At 45.2% G+C, this 19,132-nt stretch overlaps 1 protein-coding gene across 1 annotated transcript in view; it reads right to left on the reverse strand.

Annotated features, from left to right (window-relative positions):
* Positions 1-15,977, reverse strand: part of PELI2 (pellino E3 ubiquitin protein ligase family member 2) — a 126,070-nt gene extending 110,093 nt beyond the window's left edge. The window contains exons 1-2 of the mRNA XM_054971984.1: positions 15,920-15,977; positions 12,866-13,264 (exon numbers count right to left, since the gene is read on the reverse strand). Of these exons, the coding sequence (XP_054827959.1) occupies positions 12,866-12,942 (77 nt within the window). The 5' untranslated portion in view covers positions 12,943-13,264; positions 15,920-15,977. The remainder of the gene's footprint in view (positions 1-12,865; positions 13,265-15,919) is intronic.
* Between the last annotated feature and the right edge of the window lie 3,155 nt (positions 15,978-19,132).

Consider the following 19,132-nt stretch of genomic DNA (forward strand, 5'->3'; position numbering starts at 1 on the left):
AACGGTGGTCCCCTATCCACTCCCTGAATGTGGCCTGGGCCCCTCAGTGTTAGGGCTGCATGCGAATCCCCCCCCCCTTTCTAGAGACTCAAGCAAACAGGAAAGTGGTGAAGGAAGTAGGACAAAAATTATTGTGGTGCCAGCAGCCCATGTGGTTCCCAGGCCCTACCATGCATGCTATTTCCAGAGAAATAAGTTGCAGAGGGGGGAGTCAAGTCACTATTTGCCTCTGCAGCATACCTTGCTCACTTCCCCAGTAAAGGCATAGCTCACCACCCTGCCACTTGCTTCTCTCACATATATATAATTTTAAAAACAGACAGCCAGCAAAAATGGAAGATTGGACTCGGCAGAACTCAGTGTTAGGTAGACATTGCTCAAAGTGCACGGGCTTATTTAGATCCTTCATTTCACATGGCTTCGTTCATAACTTAGAGTCTCTCTACACGAGACATCTAACACATGAAGAACATATGTTGGGAGATGCCATGGTAGCCAAGAGTTTAAAAAGACAGAGCCAGTGGCAGGGCAAAGGCTTTACTATACGCTGGAGCTAAGTGATGGGGCTGTGAAATGCCAGAAGGAAAAGCCCATTATAACCTCTCCAGGTCCAAGCCTGGCTCTGGAAGGCAACTCCAGCCCATTTCCATTCCTCGCTGGCTTCTGGTTGCGATCCCACAGTTTTAGACTGGAGAGGTGAAATTGACAGAGCCTTCCTGGAGGCAAAGGTGAAATTAACAAACCCTCTGAGGACCAATCTCTGCCAGCTGTCTTCTTAACCTATACTTCTAGGCTAATATTGTGTCTCCCTACACTTGACAAACACGCGTCAAGTCTCGTGTAGAGAGACTCTCATACTAGCCCTGCTCCAACACATGCCACTAATGGAAACCACCATTCAAGGTTCTCACCCTCAGGAGCCTTGAACAGCATGGCTTTCACCATGCTGTTCTTAAGCTCCCTGGGAACTGCCATCACCATCTCCCACCCAGTCACAGTTACTCCATCGCCTCAATCTAGCGCCTCAGCAACCACTACCATCTACCTCAACTCTAGCCTTGCCCATTAACCTGTTTTCCTCAGCCTGTCTCCATCTGTGCTCTTCCTGAACCACCCCATTACTGGCCAAAAAGAAAACAAGGCATGGAACAGGTAGGAAGCAAAAATTCCCAGCACCACGGAGGCAGGAGCAAACAGGAAATACACAGCCAACCTGAAAGTCAGCTCACAGATCAACAAAACGTCCTCCCATATTTCAATATGTTCCTAAATACAAGCCGCCTCCCACAAACTTTTCTGGGCTTTGCCAAACCAGTCTATGTTCATGCTGTTTGATGAGCAAACGTGGACCTTTTTCTTCTCGGTATTCAAGAACAAGTGCCAGCAGGCAACATCAGAGAAAGGCCTTGATCCTGTTGTTGGCCCTCCCGAGTGACTGCCTGGCCACTGTGTGAGATAGAATGCTGGACTAGATGGACCACTGGTCTGATCCAACAGGGCTCTTCTTATGCTCCTAACAAGGTTTGCCAACAGGGCAGTCACAAGAAGCATTTCCTCCCATCCTCTCTGCAGCACGAATATGGCATTTGCAGGGCTCAAACTGCCATTTGTGTTATTTTAGCAGGCCTTCACAAATCTGATTATTAGAGTTATGGCTTCTGCTCTAGCTAGGGTACAGATCAGCACAGAGATTCCTCTCCAAACTACATAGAATTGGCAGGTGGTCGATCATGTTGCCTAAGCTCTGGAGTGTGCCTCACGCTGCTTCTGCCCACAAGAGCCTTTCACTGCCAGTCACTCTTAGGCACATGCAAAGGACATGAGGGAGAAGAAGAGTCAGTGGCAAGTATAAATAGTCTGTGGACTCTTGTTAACCCTCTGTAACAGACTGTGGCAGCTATTAAATGAGATCGACAAAAATGCCTTAAGGTTAGGGTAGCTGGTTTCTCCTGGCAGACTTCAAGAGCAAAATTCCAGCAGATGATGGTTTTTCCATACTATATCTCCATAATTCTGCTCTCATTTCTAAAGCTCTCTTAACAAGGTGATTGTGCATTACAGAAGCATTAACTGACTAAGCACTGCCCTCTTTGCTTAGGGGTGTGTTGCATCATCAGTTCTCTTGTAGATCAGAAAGCAGAGATAAATTTTGATTAGAGGGCTTGGAAGATTTTTTTCCCCCTTTGAAACCAGAGAAGCCAAAAACAAGCAGTTGTGCTCAAAAGTTTTCCATCATGTGCCCATAATTTATCGGTAACAGCCTAGACTGATGCTTTCCAAGTTTTCTGCTTTAGTTTTGGGCTTCAAAACTTTGAAAATAAACGCCATCACTTTTTATGTGAAGCAGACCATAACAAGGACTCTTTATTTCATATTTCTGTGCAAAAAGCTGTGGCACTAACCACAGAACGCCGCACAGCGAAAAATCTTAGCTTCCCTATTTTTAAAAAAAGTTTTCAGCCTTTATGGCTGCAAAACTCAGGCTTGTGTGTAGGTAATGACTAATAGAATCCACAAAGCCAAACAGAGGCCTCTGTATGTTTTCTGCAGAGTTGGAGATAGAGCTTCAACACCAAATCTGTTGCTCTTCTCCATGACTAGCGGGTAATGGAATTCATACGTTTGAATGTGCTTATTTTGCATGTTGTTTTTAAAATGGTACAGATGCAGAGAGTTCACAGCTCCAACATACTTAATATGTTCTTCAGTGCACTGCCTAGCAATTTAATTGGACAGCAGTAATGGAGTTAAGAAGAAGAAATGTGGGAGCATTTACTACTTGGTGAAGACCCTGGCTTGATGGAAAATGCTAGACAAAAAAAATATGAAATCATACTTTAATAATACAGACCTAGCGAGTGTGTGATAAAAACCTTTATCAGCATATACAGCAAATGCAGAAATTTTCATTCCCCGTGTGCATCACTTTACTAGACATAATACCTAAGATACACAAGGTATCACTTATGCAATCTGCCAGTATGACAGCGAGCATACAGTAGTGGATAGAGCGCTGGACTAAGGCTTCCAACGACCTGGTTTCATTTTCACATGAACACACAATGTTACATTATACTAAATTAATGTTAGTATTGTCTACTCAGACTGGAAGGAGCTCGCCGGGGCATGATCTACAATGTCAGGGATTGAACCTGTGGCCTTTTGCATGCCGAACAGATGCTCTATCACTGAGCTATACTTCTCCTCCAAGAGGTTCAAATCCATGCTGAACCAAGTCACTGTATCATATACATGAGCACTGCATTCACCACACTGCATGAGCACTGCATTCACCATATACATGAGCACTGCATTCACCACTGTATCATATACAGAGCACTGCATTCACCATACATAGACACAGCACTAAACACCATGCCACATGCCCTATCTTAATAACCAGAAGATGTGGAAGACAGCAAAGGCAGTTGACTATATTCAAGCAGTCCTTTTGATTATACCATGTGATATACAAATCATTCTTATTCTAAAGTTTGTTTTTAATAGGAAAAAAGGGAACATTTCAACACTGACAAGTCACTTGAAAACTTGTGACTCAATTTCACTGTAACTGCCCTTTTTCAGAAGAGCAAGACCATGTAGAAATTCAAGCAAAGCAGAAGCCTCTGGACTCTACATACCCAAATTCCAGCCTCAGGGCTACAAAACTTGTATGAAATTACTCAAGAGCCAAGAATGTGTGAAAACAGTACTGTGGTTTTCTGCCCAGAGGCAAAAGATATACGGTCAAATCCTTCACTTCATAATTCCATCATTTCCAAACTCTACATCACAGTTCAAGGACTGAGCGGCTAGAATAATATACAAAGGCCTCTACTTCATTTAATATTTATTTTGCCCAGTACAGACAGGTCAAGGTAAAAGATGACATTTTACTTCAAAGAAAGAAACAGCAAAGGCAAGCCACAGATTACATTTGGAATCGTGCCCAGAGTCTCAATCACTTTGCATTAACAATAATTCAAAACTGGTGGTTTTGCTATATAGTGAATCCCAACTTAATTTCCAAAATATTGGGGAAAGTGAGAGGAAGGAAAAAGATTAAGGAAAGATTCTTAAATGCTCTACTAAAGGGGGATACAGGCAAATCAAGCTTATTTCGGAAAAGCCCATCCATCTGCCTGCGCAGGATCGCTTTGTACATTTTTAAAGAAGCAAAATTTGATTTATATACCGCCCTTCAGGACAACTTAACGCCCGCTCAGAGCAGTTTACAAAGTATGTCATTATTATCCCCACAACAAAACACCCTGTGAGGTGAGTGGGGCTGAGAGAGCTCTTAGAAGCTGTGACTGACCCAAGGTCACCCAGCTGGCTTCAAGCAGAGGAGTGAGGAATCAACCCCAGTTCACCAGATTAGAGTCCTATGCTCTTAACCACTACACCAAACTGGCTCTCTTATGAAACACTCTACTGTCAGAAGCAGCTTTTTCAAGTAATGCCATATATACAATGCACATACATCTCAAGATCAAAGAAGTGTGAATTCTGGAGCTGATTCGGAAGTAATACTAAATAAACATTCTTTCCCTAGAGTCAGCTACAGGCATGGCAATTCCAACATCTTCAGGTACCTGCAGATGTACCCCATTTCTTTCCTCGATGAATTTGAGAAACAAAGAAAGAAGCAGAGCTCTTTCCTAACATTTCAGACAGAGAGAAATTTGAAAATAAAAAGGATGTTTTAGAGCTTGATAAAAAGCCCAGTTTTCCATTGAGCCATAAAACATATTTTTCTCTCTCTTGATCCTACTTTTTTTTGTACTTAACATTTAGCTGGATGAACAGTTGTAGGGAACTCAAACGCTTTTACTTTTTTGTGATAAAAAAGCATGACCGCTGTTTCTGGCCTTATACTATAGACCAACATATAATTTTTATCAAATGTATAAATAACTATGAAGCACCGTCCTGTAATTTTATGACCTGCAGCACGCTGTGGCCAATGGGATATACTGAGCAAAGGGTCCCATCTCTGAGCAGAAGGCCAGACTGGATGAACCGTGGCTCCTTCCACCTTGATGAATCAGATCCACAGAACTGTAGAAAATGCATGGTTCAAACAATATTTGGGAACACACAGCTTAAGTATAACTATCAGCAAGGAAATGACCACAAATAATCTCAAAAGAATATACCCACTGATCCAGAAAAGAAAGTGTATCTTTTTTATTCTCCTCAGAATCACAGTGTGCCACACTCAGGCCAAGAAGGGAAGGGGGAACATTAAGGGTGGCAACTAGGAAGAGCCAAGGTAGCTAGATCCATGGGTGCTCCATGCTGGAAACCAAGACTGCTGCTATAGCTGTGTTGGGGGGGGGCTCCCCTTGGATGGGGGCACTGGCACTCACAAGGCAGGATTGCAAGGCACCATCCATCCTTTGTGCACCCTGGAGCCCTTCTCAGGCTGGCATACTCCTTGGTCTGCCTGGAGTCAGACAGAGGCAGCGCTGGGCACACCTTGTGAGCAAGACACAGCTAGATCCCCCCCCCCCGGCCGCCTGTAACAGGAATTTGCCTGAGAGAAGGGGGAGGGGGCTTGAATTTCAAGCAATACTCAGCATCCGCCTCGGAAGCAGACCTGTGTATGAACTTTCCCCAGACAACAATGTGTCATTAGTATGGCCTCTTGGGGGCAGGCTACAATTCTCACCTGAATATTTGTTGGCGTGGTGCTGCTCGCCGAGCATATGAAAATAATTAGACTGAACAGGTACAAGCAAGGCATAGCAGTTGGTCTTTTTGCTGGCCCACAGAATCTGACTGCCAGATTTTTAAATCCCTTTGAAGGATATGGGCTCCACTTCAAAGTATTATGCCTGAGGAACCAAGTCATGCCAAAGGATACGCTTCTGTAGTGCCCCTTTAACACACTGCTGCTTCAGAAACAATAGACGCTTTGAAGACGAGGATACTGGTAAGGGCTCTCAACCCCTACAAGCAGTTCTCTACCAAGCATCCATCACCTCAATATTTAAGTAGCCCCAAAGGAGGAAAATAATTTCAGGGCAGCAGGCCACTGTCAATATTTAAGCTTTAAATAAAACAATTCCCAAAGCCGTACTACATCTTACAAAAACTTGCTTGTTTGAAGCTGCAGGTTCAAGATGCATGATCAAGATTTACTTACAGCCTGACATGGCTTAAGCAATTCGACTTAAGCATAATCTATTGCACTATTTCTTGAACTAGAACTGGGGAACCACAGGAGGTCTGCAAGGATATGGGGGTGGAGGGAGCAAATTCTTTCCTAATGGTGCCCCCTCAGTTTTTTAGAAAGAGGGTCTGGGGCTCTCTGTTTCAGCTGAAGGAATCAGCTCCTCTCACTTGCAAAGATCAGGGGCTTGTAAGAGCTACCACCATTCCAGTCACCTCACATCTAGGAGCTAAGCTACAGGAGACAAATTACACGAGGAGCAGCACATGAAGGGAGTCACAATGTTAACTGGGAAGCTGAGTTTTAAAAGAGGTTTATTTCCTCTTCGCCTCTTAGAAGGGGAGGTAAAACTGACGGAGCCTTCAGAAGGCAAAGAGGAAATTAACAAACCCTCTGAGCAGATCTCCCTGGCTCTGTAGAGAGGGGGAATTGACAAAGCCTTTCCATCTCTTTTAAAACTCAGCTTCCCAGCTAACATTGTGACTCCCTTCCCAAGCGCCTCCTCATGTAATTCGTCTCTTGTAGCTTGGCTCTAGGTTACCTCAGAGCACTACCCAGAAATATAATGATTGGTTTCTAGGATCCAGCAGCTTAGTTCTAGGAAGTCTAAGTGAGTGGCACCAAAAAGGAACAGTTCCAGTGTACTCATCATAGTTACTTAGGGTGAAAACCAAATGTCATATCCTATTTCCCAATGCAAAGGATTTCACCACAGGGAGAAGCCACTGCATGTTCACAGACAGCAACAGACAACTGCAAATTTCAGTCGAATACTAGAGAGACAGGTTTTATAAAATGCTGGTATCAGCAGCTCTGAAAAGTTGTTCCAGGTAATTTTCCACCCCTGCTCAAGCAACCTCTGGCTGAAATTTCTGAATCAATAAGAACATTTCTTGCGGTCTCTGGTGCAACTGGCCTTGTGAGTTTTAGCCCTATAGAATCAGCTGCCCTCGACCTGCCCTTGTAGACCAAATATTGTCAACAAACATTTTAGGTCAACCTTTTAAAATGTTGGTCTGGTTTTCAGCGCATGGTTTTAAGAACTAAAGAACAGAGGCCGCCATGAGGCATTTGCAGATCGCCATGCACTCTGAAACGACGCTGTCCAGCACAGGACAGGTGCTGTTATGGGAGGAGAGGAGGGCTTTAGGGTCCATAAAACATTTAAATCAAAATAGGGATCCCTGGGTTGATAAAAAGTTTGAGAACTACTGATATGATAAAATACCTTGCCCCTGGTGGACACCCATTGTTGCATCCTACACTTACAGGACTGCAGTATTTTCTGTACTGAAATTAAGCATAACACATCTAATAAGTCAACATGAAGAGATGTTTGCCAAGTTCATTAGTGCTACCATGAACCTAGAGTCATTTTATTTTCTTGTTAATATGTGAAACACATCAGCCTACTAATGAGAGGCAGAAATTAAACCCAGGAAGTAAAGTCCCCGGGACTGCCCTTCAGGAAGAAAGTCCAGGGCCCTGAGGAAGAGGCAGCTCTGCAGGATGTTCCTTCTAATCACAAAGGCCATCTTTCTTAGCTAGTCATTTCGACCTGTCTAGACTAATTTTGGTGACAGAGAGTGCTGTCAAGTCATAGCTGACTTATGGCGACCCTTGCTGGAGTTCTCAAGAGACTAACAAAAGTGGTTTACCGCTGCCTGCCTCTGCAACCCTGGTCTTCGTTGGAGATCTCCCATCCAATTACGAACCAAGGTCAACCCTGCTTAGCTTCTGAGATCTGATGAGATTGAGCTTGCCTGGGTTATCCAAGACACATGTGACAAAGAGAACTATCCAAGTCAGGGCCGCTTAATTTATAGAAACATGAATTTTATTTACTGTGGTATCAGCCACATAAACCTACAAAAGAAAATCGTCCCCAAACATGAAGTGGCACACCACTTATATGCACAAAGAATAGAAGCTGGACTATTAGGGAAGGGTCATTAAAACACATTTGCAGCAGTAACAGAATTACAGCGCTTTGGACACTGCTTATGAGCAGATTAACAGGGGAAACGATCATGGATACAATAAGATTCATTTTTTTTCAAGTGGCCATATTTCTTTCAGCACAGCATTTTTTCTAGGTTTGGATGCATATAGAGAGCTACCCATAAATGGATACAGAGCAGAACATTAAACATGAATAAGATAATGAAAGAAAAACAAAATTCATCCATATATTAGATCTAGCACAATTTCCTTTAGTAGCCATATTCAGTTGCTTAGTATTAACAGGTTGCTAATGATACACTCTAAATATTTGCTATTTAAGCCTTGTAAGGCTATCTTGCAAAAGCTCTCAACAGAAGGGAAATTAGATAATAAAAACTAAGCAGGTCGTTTTACAATGCCCATAATTCAGCAATTGTCACAACAAGATGCACTGTTATGATACATTAATGCTTCCAAACTTCAAATCATTCAACTTATTTCTAATCCTCCAAGGATGTGATTATCTCATTCAAAACCTTGTTACCTGGAGATCTTCATTTTCATGCACTGGTAATAGCATAATATTACACAAAGATTGCTTATTCTGCTGATTTCTTTTTAAGAATACAAAACAGATGCTCAAACTGTTCTGTGATGATTTCCTACTAATGATCCAGTTTTGGGGGGGTGGGTAGCATTATGCTATTAGTGAGAGTACTGAATGACTAAGAGTCCTTGAGGATGAGTTTGAGAAAAGACACAGAATTAAACCATTTCCATCGTCAAGTTAACTGTTTCCCTGAAGCAAAGTGCTTTTCACTTAGGACAAAACCCTCACCCTCCATCTACTCTATTCAACAGAATTTTGACAGCAGAACTTCAAGTCCAACGCTATCATGTTGGTGCTTCATTCATTCTATAATCTGTCTAAAAAAAATATTATACCGACGCAGCATGAAAAGTCTTGTATACTTCCAGGAAACACGCTTTATTTACTTGGGGAAAGTCAGAGGTCTTAAGCGCACACCCAGAACAAAGCAAAATCCTACACACAACACTGCAGGCTACTGGGGGGAAAGGAAAAAAATCATTTCACAGTGAAATATTGAGCCCCAATGGAGGTAACACATGGACTTATAGAAGAAAATAAATAAGCATGCCCCCAAACAAATATTTAAAAACAAAACAAAGGATTTGGAGTGGCCAGAACATTTGGCTGCTACTATTAAAAACCAACACAACAGTGCAAAAAGAAATTTGATTTCAGTTCTAAGTAAGCTAGCAGCTGCTGCACAAAATGAATCCCCCTCACCTAATTAAATTAAAGATTTAACATTAAACAGGGAATTCTACAAGTGATACAGACTGAGCAGCACAGCCGAGGTCCCCCTCTGTTTTTAGCACGCCACCACTCCGAGGACACTGGCAACTTAACATGGATTGTTCCACCTGAAACTGCTGAGATAAATTGCTTGGCCAAAACTCAAGCCTTTCAAGTTATCGGAAGTCGTGTTACATTTTCTCAGCGACAGCTAAAATAATCCATTCTCAAGTACCAAGATTTTGACAGATTCTTCTTGCTGCCAAACACAGTGTCATGTTAAGAAATCGACACCATGGGCTATAGAGGTTTCCCTAGAAGAGAAAGCGGAAGAGGGAGCAGTTTTCTCCTTTTGTTGCAAATCCACTGATCTTTTGTCCTTAGTGATGTGTCCAAAAAAGCCCCAGCTAATGCTTACTGGAATGTACTAGATAGCATTATTTCACGGGAGGCCTGCAATGGAGACAGGTTTTCAACACAGCGGACGCTGCTTCGCAGCCAGTTTCCGTGCTTTGTTTATCTGATCAAGCAAGTTCTGCTGTACATTTTACGCACGTTCAACTATCAAGATTAAACAAGTTTTCAGGGCTTGCTGGGGCTCAGCGAACAAGAGCTTAGATGCCTTACGTTCATCAACAAGCTTCTATGGCACTCAGCAGAGAGGCTTCAAGCTAAAACAGCACAGCAGGAGCAATAACACCAAGCCGATTACACAAATAACCGCTCTGCTATCAACTGGCATTGAACTAAGCATGTCTTCCAGCTTTCATATATCCCATCTCCACCCAGCATTCATCACCCCCCCTATCCCCCGACATCTGGGGGAATGGAACATCTATCACAGTGAATAATATGCTGCCAACAAAATGGGGAAATGAATGGCATGAAATCTTTAATTAGAAAAGCACCACAAAGGCAGGCAGTAGCCATGTGCAGTCTAAGATCTGTGCAGAGAAAGGTAATCTCCTCTCTCACACTCCCTTGAATGTGATGGAGTTAGAAAAAGAGGTTCTGTCCATCTCTGCTGATGTTCCACTGCATAGCTGGGAAAGCTGCTAATGTGTGTAGAGCTAGCTCAGCAGGAAGCTGCTTGTGTGTCATACGCACACCAAGGGATGGCTCACCCCAATCATTGGTGGCACGGCTTAGAGAGCCCAGGACACTGTCCTACACTCTCTACAGTGATCCCACATAAGGACAACTATTTCCCTTGAAGAGCAAGATCAGACCCACATTTTTTTTTGCTCTTCAACTGCAGACCAACACAGCAACCCAACTGGAACTATTTTCCTCGGTAATCCTGCAACATCAGCCAAGCTAGGAGGAGGAAATCCAGCCCTCGGATACGTATTAGGCTGAAGGCAAACACAAGCTCCAAGGAAACTGGCTCAGCTGTACAGCAGGGATTAGCCCAAGCACATGTCCTCCAAGCTGTGCCCAACATCTGGAAAAAGCAAGGCACCCAGACAACAGCAGGGCCACACAGCCAATACACAACTGCTGCCCCGAAGTGTCCAGGCTTAGGAAGTTCCTTGCATTCTCCCCATTCTTCTTTCCTCTAACTTTCCCCAAAGTGTCTACCCCAAAGAGAAGACTTGGGGGTTAGTGCCCAGTGCTAATGAAGGGGGGGGGGTCCTCTTCTAAACTAAACATGAATCAAGTTTCCATGGGAACAAATCAACTTTACAATCAATCTAGATTTGTTAACTTGCGAGTTAATTTCCCCTTCCCTCCCTCTCTTCAGACAGAGATGTACTCCCTCCCCACCAACAAAATCCACAAATCTCCCTATGGGGGCATTCCTGGAGCCCCCCTTTCCTCCCCTCAACCTATGTATTCCTCCCGTCAAAGCCTCTCAGCCTCTCTTCCAGGGACCTCTCGCCTCTCCAGCTGACCCTCCGGGTCTTCCACCCCCTGCGCCTGCCAGATGCTTCTCCAACCAAGCCCAGCCTTCAGTTCCCTTCTTCTAAAGCAACTGAGCTCCCATACAAAGCCACCCTTTCCAGCACGCTGCCTCCCTAGCAGCCCCTGAACTCTGCCCATCACCACCCAAGAAGAAATGCCTCACCCTCAGCATTCCTGTTGGGAAAAGACAATAAACACTTCCTATTTCTCCCCCACCCTCTTCAGAAGCTTTGACGAAGCCATTGCCCCCCCACCAAAATCCCTTTCCCAATTTAGAATTCTTGTCAGGCACCTGCCAAGAGGCATCCCTTCTTCTCCCCCAACCTACATCACTGCCTTCATGCCAAAAATATTTGGTACTCTCAGTTTAATCCCCCCCCACTCCCCTGGACAGTTTCCCCTCCAAACCCCAGCTCCCTAGGCCCTAGACCCTCTGCTGCTTTCTTGCCACCTGTCCCTGGATGCCCCCCACCAGTCTCAGACTACAGAGCCTCCTGCTCAACACCCCGATCCCTTCCTTGCTAGCCTCAGAATCTTCCTGCACTCCCGAGGGCCTCCCTCAAATCAGTCCTCCCCCCTCCCTTACTCCAAAGAGGATCTCCCCCCCCAGTGCTAAAAAGGGTTTCTCTTCCCAAATCACCCCCCACAAATTGCCCCTTTGCAAACCATCACTCCCAAAAAAGGGGTCTTCTTTTGCAAGTTATCACTCCCCCAACACGGGATCCCCTTCTCAAATCATCATTCTAAGAGGCTCCCCTTCACAAATTATCACCCCCGTCTCCAAAAGGGGTCTCCCTTCTTGCAAATCACTGCCCCCCCCCCCCAGTCCCACAACAAAGTCCCAGATTCTCTGAAGAAGGCTGGGAGTGGAAAGAAGCAAACTGCGTGACTCAGAAAAGCCTCTCTGGATATCAACATCGTCAGCTTCTTGGGTACCACGAGGGGGGTGGCTTTTTTGTTTTATTTTAACTGCAAGGGAAGCAAGGCGGGAATCTGGAAAGGGGGGAGAAGAGATCCCTGTTTTTCTTAATGGGGGGATTAATTCAAGAGGGATGGAAAGAATCACGGAAGAGATCAGGTCTCCCCCCCCCCACCTTCTGATTTTGGGGACTCCCTTTTTTGGAGTGTCGGGGATTACCGCTTTGATGGAAGCGACAGCACCCCAGAAGGTGGAAATTAAAATTTAAAAAGAGCCAGACCTACACTAGGGATGCCAACCTCCAGGCGGGGACTGACGTCCTCCCTGAATCGCAACCGAGTCTCCAGGCGACCGGGCTCAATCGCCTTGCAGCAACGGGCAGCTTCAGAAGGCAGACTCGATGGTATACCACAGAGTCCAGAAAAACCAGAAGGTCCCCGCTCCCGAATCTCCAGGAATCCCCCTGCCAGGAGTTGGCAACGTTCCCAAACCCGCTCCCTCAGCACCCCCGCCTCGAGTTAACGCCTCCATCGCCAAGGGGCGCCCCAGAGGCCACTCGCCCCCCACCCCCACCCCCACCCCAGAGCCCCTCACTCACCCCAGCACCACCAGCTCCCCGTATTTGACGGGCTCCTTGTTGGGCGCGCAGTGTTCCTCCTGGCTGGGCGAAAACATGGGGCCGCCGCCGCCAACGCTGCTATAATCCCATAAGGAAGGGTGGGGGGGACGGAGAATTCTTTTTGGGGAGGGGATAACAATCAATCAATAATAGCAATAGCAATATCAAAAGCCCGCGCGCTGCTCGGCCCTCGTCGGTCCCTCGGGCGAGCCAGCGAGCGGGCGGGCTGTTTTCTTCTTTCTTGTTGTTTCGGCTGTTTAAATGCTCCTTCCAGCTTCCTGCGCCCGCCGGCGCGGAGTCCCCGCCGCTGTCGCCGTCGTCGGCTTCTTTCTCCTCAACGTCCGCCGCGCGAGCGCTCGACGGCTCCAACGGCCGCAACTGCCAGAGGAAGAGACCAATCGCGGTCATAATAGGGGAGGCGTGGAAGCTCCGCCCCCACCGGCCTCCTCGCGCGCGCGCACCCCCGCGCTTTCAGCGGGCAAATGGTACGGGCCGGTCTGTTATGTAAACATAGAGTAAAGGGAGGCAGAAGGGGGGGACTCTTAAAGGGACCGCCGCCTTAAAAAAAAGAATAGGTTCCCTATCCTAAAGGGTAAAAAATTTTAAGGGGTTAGAAATACTGAAAAGAGATTTGACCGAGGCATAAACTTGCGTGGACTGGAAACCACTCCCAGCTGCCGGAGTGATAGAAACAAGGCTAGGGTTTGTGCATGCCAACCTCCAGGGGGGTCTCAAAAAATACTGAGAGGCGTCCCCAGGGAACAACCACAGATACCAACAAACACACACTGGGGGGTAAACAGTTTACCAATCTATGAATAATATGAATAATTATTTTTATATTTAAAGTGCTCAGTGCAATTGTATAATGAGTACAAAAATATTCATCCATCAATACAGATAATTACGAGATGTAAATCCATGGAACAGACCCGAAACCTCCAATAAAGTCCCCCAGCGTTGGAACAAGTCTCCAAATAAATGTTCTTGTATTCCCAACTATCACAATAATCCAAACACCAGAGGGTCCCGCATAGCTGTAAAGTCAAAGGATACGCGAGCATCTAGAGCCTAGTTCGAATCTCAGTCTGTTCCATGGATTTGCATCTTGTAATTATCTGTATTGATGGAAGAGTAAACTTTTGTATTGTTGGATGGACATTTTTGTACTTATTTATTGTACATTTATATAATTGCATTGAGCACTTTAAATATAAAAATAATTATTCATATTATTCATAGAATGGTAAGTTGTTTATCCCCAAGTGTGTCTTCCTTGGAACTTCCAGGCGGTGGCTGGAGATCTCCCAGAATTACATTTTTTCCCTATAACCTAGCTCTGGCTTATTTATTTATTTATTTATATCCTGCCCTCCCCATAAGCCGGCTCAGGGCAGGTCACAACATCATAAAACCACAATTTTTAAAAAATATAAAAATATGTTTATGGAAGTGTCCTTAAAATTGACTGTACTAATCTCACACTGTGTAATGCGCCTTGAGTCTTAGTGAGAAAGACGGACTAAAAATGACATAAATAAAAATAATAAAATAAATAAAATATATATACAATAAATACAATACGTTACAGATTTTTTAACTGCTTATGTGGCTTTATGTTACATAGGTTTGCCAGTCTGCAGGTGGTAGCTGGTGATCTCCCAGAGTTACATTTTTTTTCTCCTATAAGCCTGTTCCGGCTTGTCCCATTGTGTAGATTTTTTAAACTGCTACCGAGTTAAGGACCACAGATTTCACCACTATGTTGCCATTCATACTATCTATTGCTTTAAGTGCATGCTCCTATATACTACCTGTTGCTTTAAGTATGACCCTACTGGATATTTCTGTGTTGTTGAAGGTCAGTTCTAGAATTGCTTATGTTCTGTTTTAGCATTTCTTCAACTTTGTATTGGATTTTTGCTAATGTTATGTCTTTGTAAACTTGCATTTATTTACCCTACGGCATTGTTTATGGAAATGTCCTTGATATTGACTGTACTAATCTCACTGTATGTAATCCGCTTTGAGTCTCAGTGAGAAAGGCGGAGTCTCAGTGAGAAAGGCGGACTATAAATGACATAAATAAAATAAGGATAAATTTTAAAAATTATGTGACTTATGTTACATAGGGTTGCCAACCTCCAGATGGTTACAATACAAACCCCTGGGTCAAAATCAACAAATCAAAGTTATATTCAATAGTACATTCATTCATGAAAATTGTTTACAAGCATATACATCTTCATACATATCATAAATTTGAATACATCTGTACCACCATTCAACTAAATTTCAGACTGTGTGAATTCTTAGTCCATGTGTCAGTTTTCCATATAGATAATTTTGATCGAGCAGTGCATCAAAATAAAGTTATTCACCCTTAAATGTGTAGTTCATCTTTCTTCCAAAAATTTTTTTCTCCAGTGCACTGCAAGACACTAAACTCCCAACGTGCTTGAAGGGGTCGTGTGGAAAATTGTCTTTCCAGGGAAAATATCCAATAGCCTGCGGGTAGATGCCTGACACACTTCTTTGCTCGTAAATGAGAAGAACACGTGGGAGAGGGGGCCTGGCCGGTCTCCCCTCCCTCTGCCCAACAAGCCGCTTGCAAGCTTGTTGGTGGCTGGTGATCTCCCAGAATTATTATTTTTTCTATAACTCAGCCCCAACTAGTCCCATTGTGTAGATTTTTAAAAGGCTTATGTTACTCGTTTTGAAATTTGGTGTCATGGTGAGTGTCTATCTCTGGGAAACTCTGAGTTGGAATTCTCGCTTTGCCACGGAAGCAAAGCAAGAATCTCTGTTGTCTGGGTCAGGTAGCAATTTCCCCCAGGCCAGTTTGGCTAGGGATCCTGATGGTGTTTTGCCATCTTCTGGACATGGAGCAAGGATCACTGAAGGAGTGGGGAAGAGGTAGTTGTGAATTTCCTGCATTGCGCAGGTGGTTGGACTAGATGACCCTAGAAGTCTCTTCCAACCTTATGATTCTAAGGAGATCAGTTGTAATTCTGGGAGATCTCCAGGCCTTACCTTAGGGTTGCCAGGTCCCTCAAGTCTCCCAGTGGGAGACTGGGACGCCCGCTCCTACCTCCTTGGTCCTCTTGCTGTTGTGAACGTACGCACACAAAGCGTGCGCTCCTGGTGTGTGTGATGACGTCACTTCCGGGAATGATGTCATCATGCAGGGTCAAAGGCGCCTGTGTGATGACATCACGCACGCCGGGGAGGGCTGAGAGAGTGGGCAGCTCTCTGTTGCCGCCGCCGTCATGGCACCCCTTGTCCCTGCTGGTGCGGGCAGCTCAGGGGCAGGGGCGGCCCTGGTGAGAGTGTGAGCTGCGGTGGCCACGGCCTGCTCTCTCTCTCTCTCTCTCTCTCTCGCCACGGCCGTCCCTGTGCAGCCGGCACCAGCAGGGACAAGGGGTACAGCAGCGGCGGCAGCAGCGAGAGAAAGAGCAGGCCGTGGCCACTGCAGCTCCAGCTGCACAGGGACGGCATCAGCCGCAGCGAGAGAGTGGCCTGCAGCAGCCGCAGTGGTGGTGGTGAGAGCGGCATGCTCTTGCAACCACCGCCTGCTTTCTCTCTGCCGCTGCCACCCACTCTCACAACGCAGGAGCATGCCCCACACCCAGGGGCACGCCACACACCCCGAGGAGGAGGCGCCCCAGGGAGTACACCCCCACACCAGCCAGGTAAGTGGGTGCAGGGGGGAGGGTGGGATTGGGGGATGCTCCCGCCCCAAGCGGGGGGATGGGAACCCTACCTTACCTAAAGGTTGGCAACTCTATTCCAGAAGGCTCTTTATTGCAACAGACTACCATGTCTATCCCTCTGGGAATCCCAAAGAGGCTGTTTGAGGGTCCCAGTCTGTGGACTGTCAGTGCTGTGGAGGCAGGGCATGTGCGAAGCAAAAACAATGCAGAATGGCCTTTTGTCCTTCCATATCCCCCCTTGAGCAATTCCATCCTGTTTTCACAGCCTTAGGCGCTGTACCCTCAGAAGAAACAATCCGCCTCACAAAGCTGGTGGCCTAGCTTGCTGGCCAGACTGTAAAAATAAACCTCTAAAAACACTCGCAGTGCACGCTACATTCCATAAGTCTGGGAGTTTTTCTTTAAAATAGTTTTGTGCAAGTAACAAATCAAGTCTGGAAGATGTGCCAATATATGTACTTTAATACAAAAATGCTTCTAAGCCACAATTGGAGGCTCCATCTTCAGGGACAATCTACGTCTCAAGGGTAGATGTATTAACAGAACGCAGCTATCCCACCCCTGCGAGATGTGAGATGTGCTTCAGGCAGCTCACAAAGTAAAAACAATACATTAAAATCCTAACAGCAACCCTAAAATTACCCATATGAACACAAGCCATAAAAACAACATTCTGCCGCCTAAAACAGTATCCATAAAACAGCCCTCAGGCTACAAACAGACCATAAAAACAGCTTTTAAAAATGGAGCCTTTTAGGCTAAGTGACAAGAAATGCTTTGGCCTGGTGCATATCTGACTCTAAGTTTCAGGCAAACCTCCAGGGGTACAGCATGCCACGAGCAAGTGCCACCACTAAAAGCGTCCCATCTCTGGCCACCTGCCACATCTCTTCAAGTGGGGGCACAGAAAGCAGGGCTTGGTAAGAGCATCTTAACTGATGAGCTAGACAGTTCAGTTAGAGTTGCCAGTTACCCCGTGGAGGTGGGAAATCTCCCACCCCGGTTCCTGTTGCACTGCCATTCCAATAGCTGGGGGGGGGGGTGGAATTAAGTAAAAAAAATGGTGTTGTTGACCCAAAGGTTTTGTGTCATTTCCAAGGTTTCATGTTGCTCTATGAATCACTGGGAATTTGATGGTTTTATCATAAAGTTTCCAATGATTCCTAGAGTGGCACAACTTCACTACCAGATATTCCCTGGAAGTGATATAATTCCTTTGGACCAACAGCATGCCCCCATGTCTCTGCCCCCTCCCCTGCAGACTCCCACCAGTTGCCAGCCATTTCGTGCCTTGAAGTTAAGAACTAGAACATGAATTGTTTCAGGAACTATACGGCTGATCTTTCAGCACAGAAGTGATACATTCCCTGTATCTAACCCCCTACAATAACTTGATTGCCGCATTTTGGACCAGTTAAGGGTCCCAAACTGTTTGATGCTGCAGATCAGTTGTAATTATGGGAGGTCTCCGGCCCTACCTGGAGGTTGGCAATCTCACCAGCACGGTCAGTTTGAGTTCATCTTCCATGGCTTGTGGTTCCACAATTAAACTCTGCAAGCCATCTCCTTCACCCCTTCTCTTCACCATGGATCCTGTTTCTGCATTTTGAGGTGTTGGTGAGTTGGGGATATCCCCTTTCTCCCAAATGTGCTTGGACAGATTTGAACACATGGATTTCACCGTTCTAATTTGAGTGCAAGAATGGAGGAAACAGCAGTGTTGTACACATAGGGAGCATGATGCACGAGATAAATAGGTTGATTATACTGGGAAGTGGGAAAAACAGTGGGAAAGCTGGCAACCAGGAGACAGGAGAAATAGCATCCAGAGATGGATTAGATGAGAATGAGAAGGTGGTCATACTGGGAAGAACAGGGCAAACTGGAAAAAGAGGGGGAAAGGGGGTAGACCAGGAGAGATACGGCTGCAGGGCTTTGATTTTTTTATTTTTTAAAAAGTGATGGGGAAGAGTGGAGGAGGCAGAACTGGAGGTGTAAAGAGCAGAGAGGCACTTTGACCTTCAGGCCAAAGTTCATTCTTGATAATTTTACGGTTTCATTTTGTTCTGACGTTCTGGTAAGTCACCTTCTTCTGGAGAGGCAACAAAGAAATATATAAATAAATTAAATGGTTAACAAATAATACATATGCTTCTTTCCTCTGACCTATTTTAAAAATTAAAACTCTTTTCTAAAATTGAAAAGCCGCCTGACAGGCTGCCATCGGGGACCAGAGGGATGGGCTCTTCAAAAATTTCCAATCAGAATTACACATATATCTTAATAGTTTTCCTACTCATAGAATAAAGGTGGTTTATGCACAAATACACAGGCTACTCCTCCAGTCCTCGTAAGTCGTAACAGCCTCCAAGGCTTCTTTTCAGCAGGAAAAGAAATCAGAGAAAGGAATATACAGTGTGTAACCTGACTCTTCAAAATAAGGTACCAAAGTGAGAGAAGAAGCACCACTTTAAATCCAGATGAACTTGTTTGGGCGGGGAGGGGGGGAATCAAACTATTAAGTATACAGCTG

This window comes from Eublepharis macularius, chromosome 2 (genome assembly GCF_028583425.1).
Source record: "Eublepharis macularius isolate TG4126 chromosome 2, MPM_Emac_v1.0, whole genome shotgun sequence".
NCBI classification, from domain to species: Eukaryota; Metazoa; Chordata; class Lepidosauria; order Squamata; family Eublepharidae; genus Eublepharis; species Eublepharis macularius.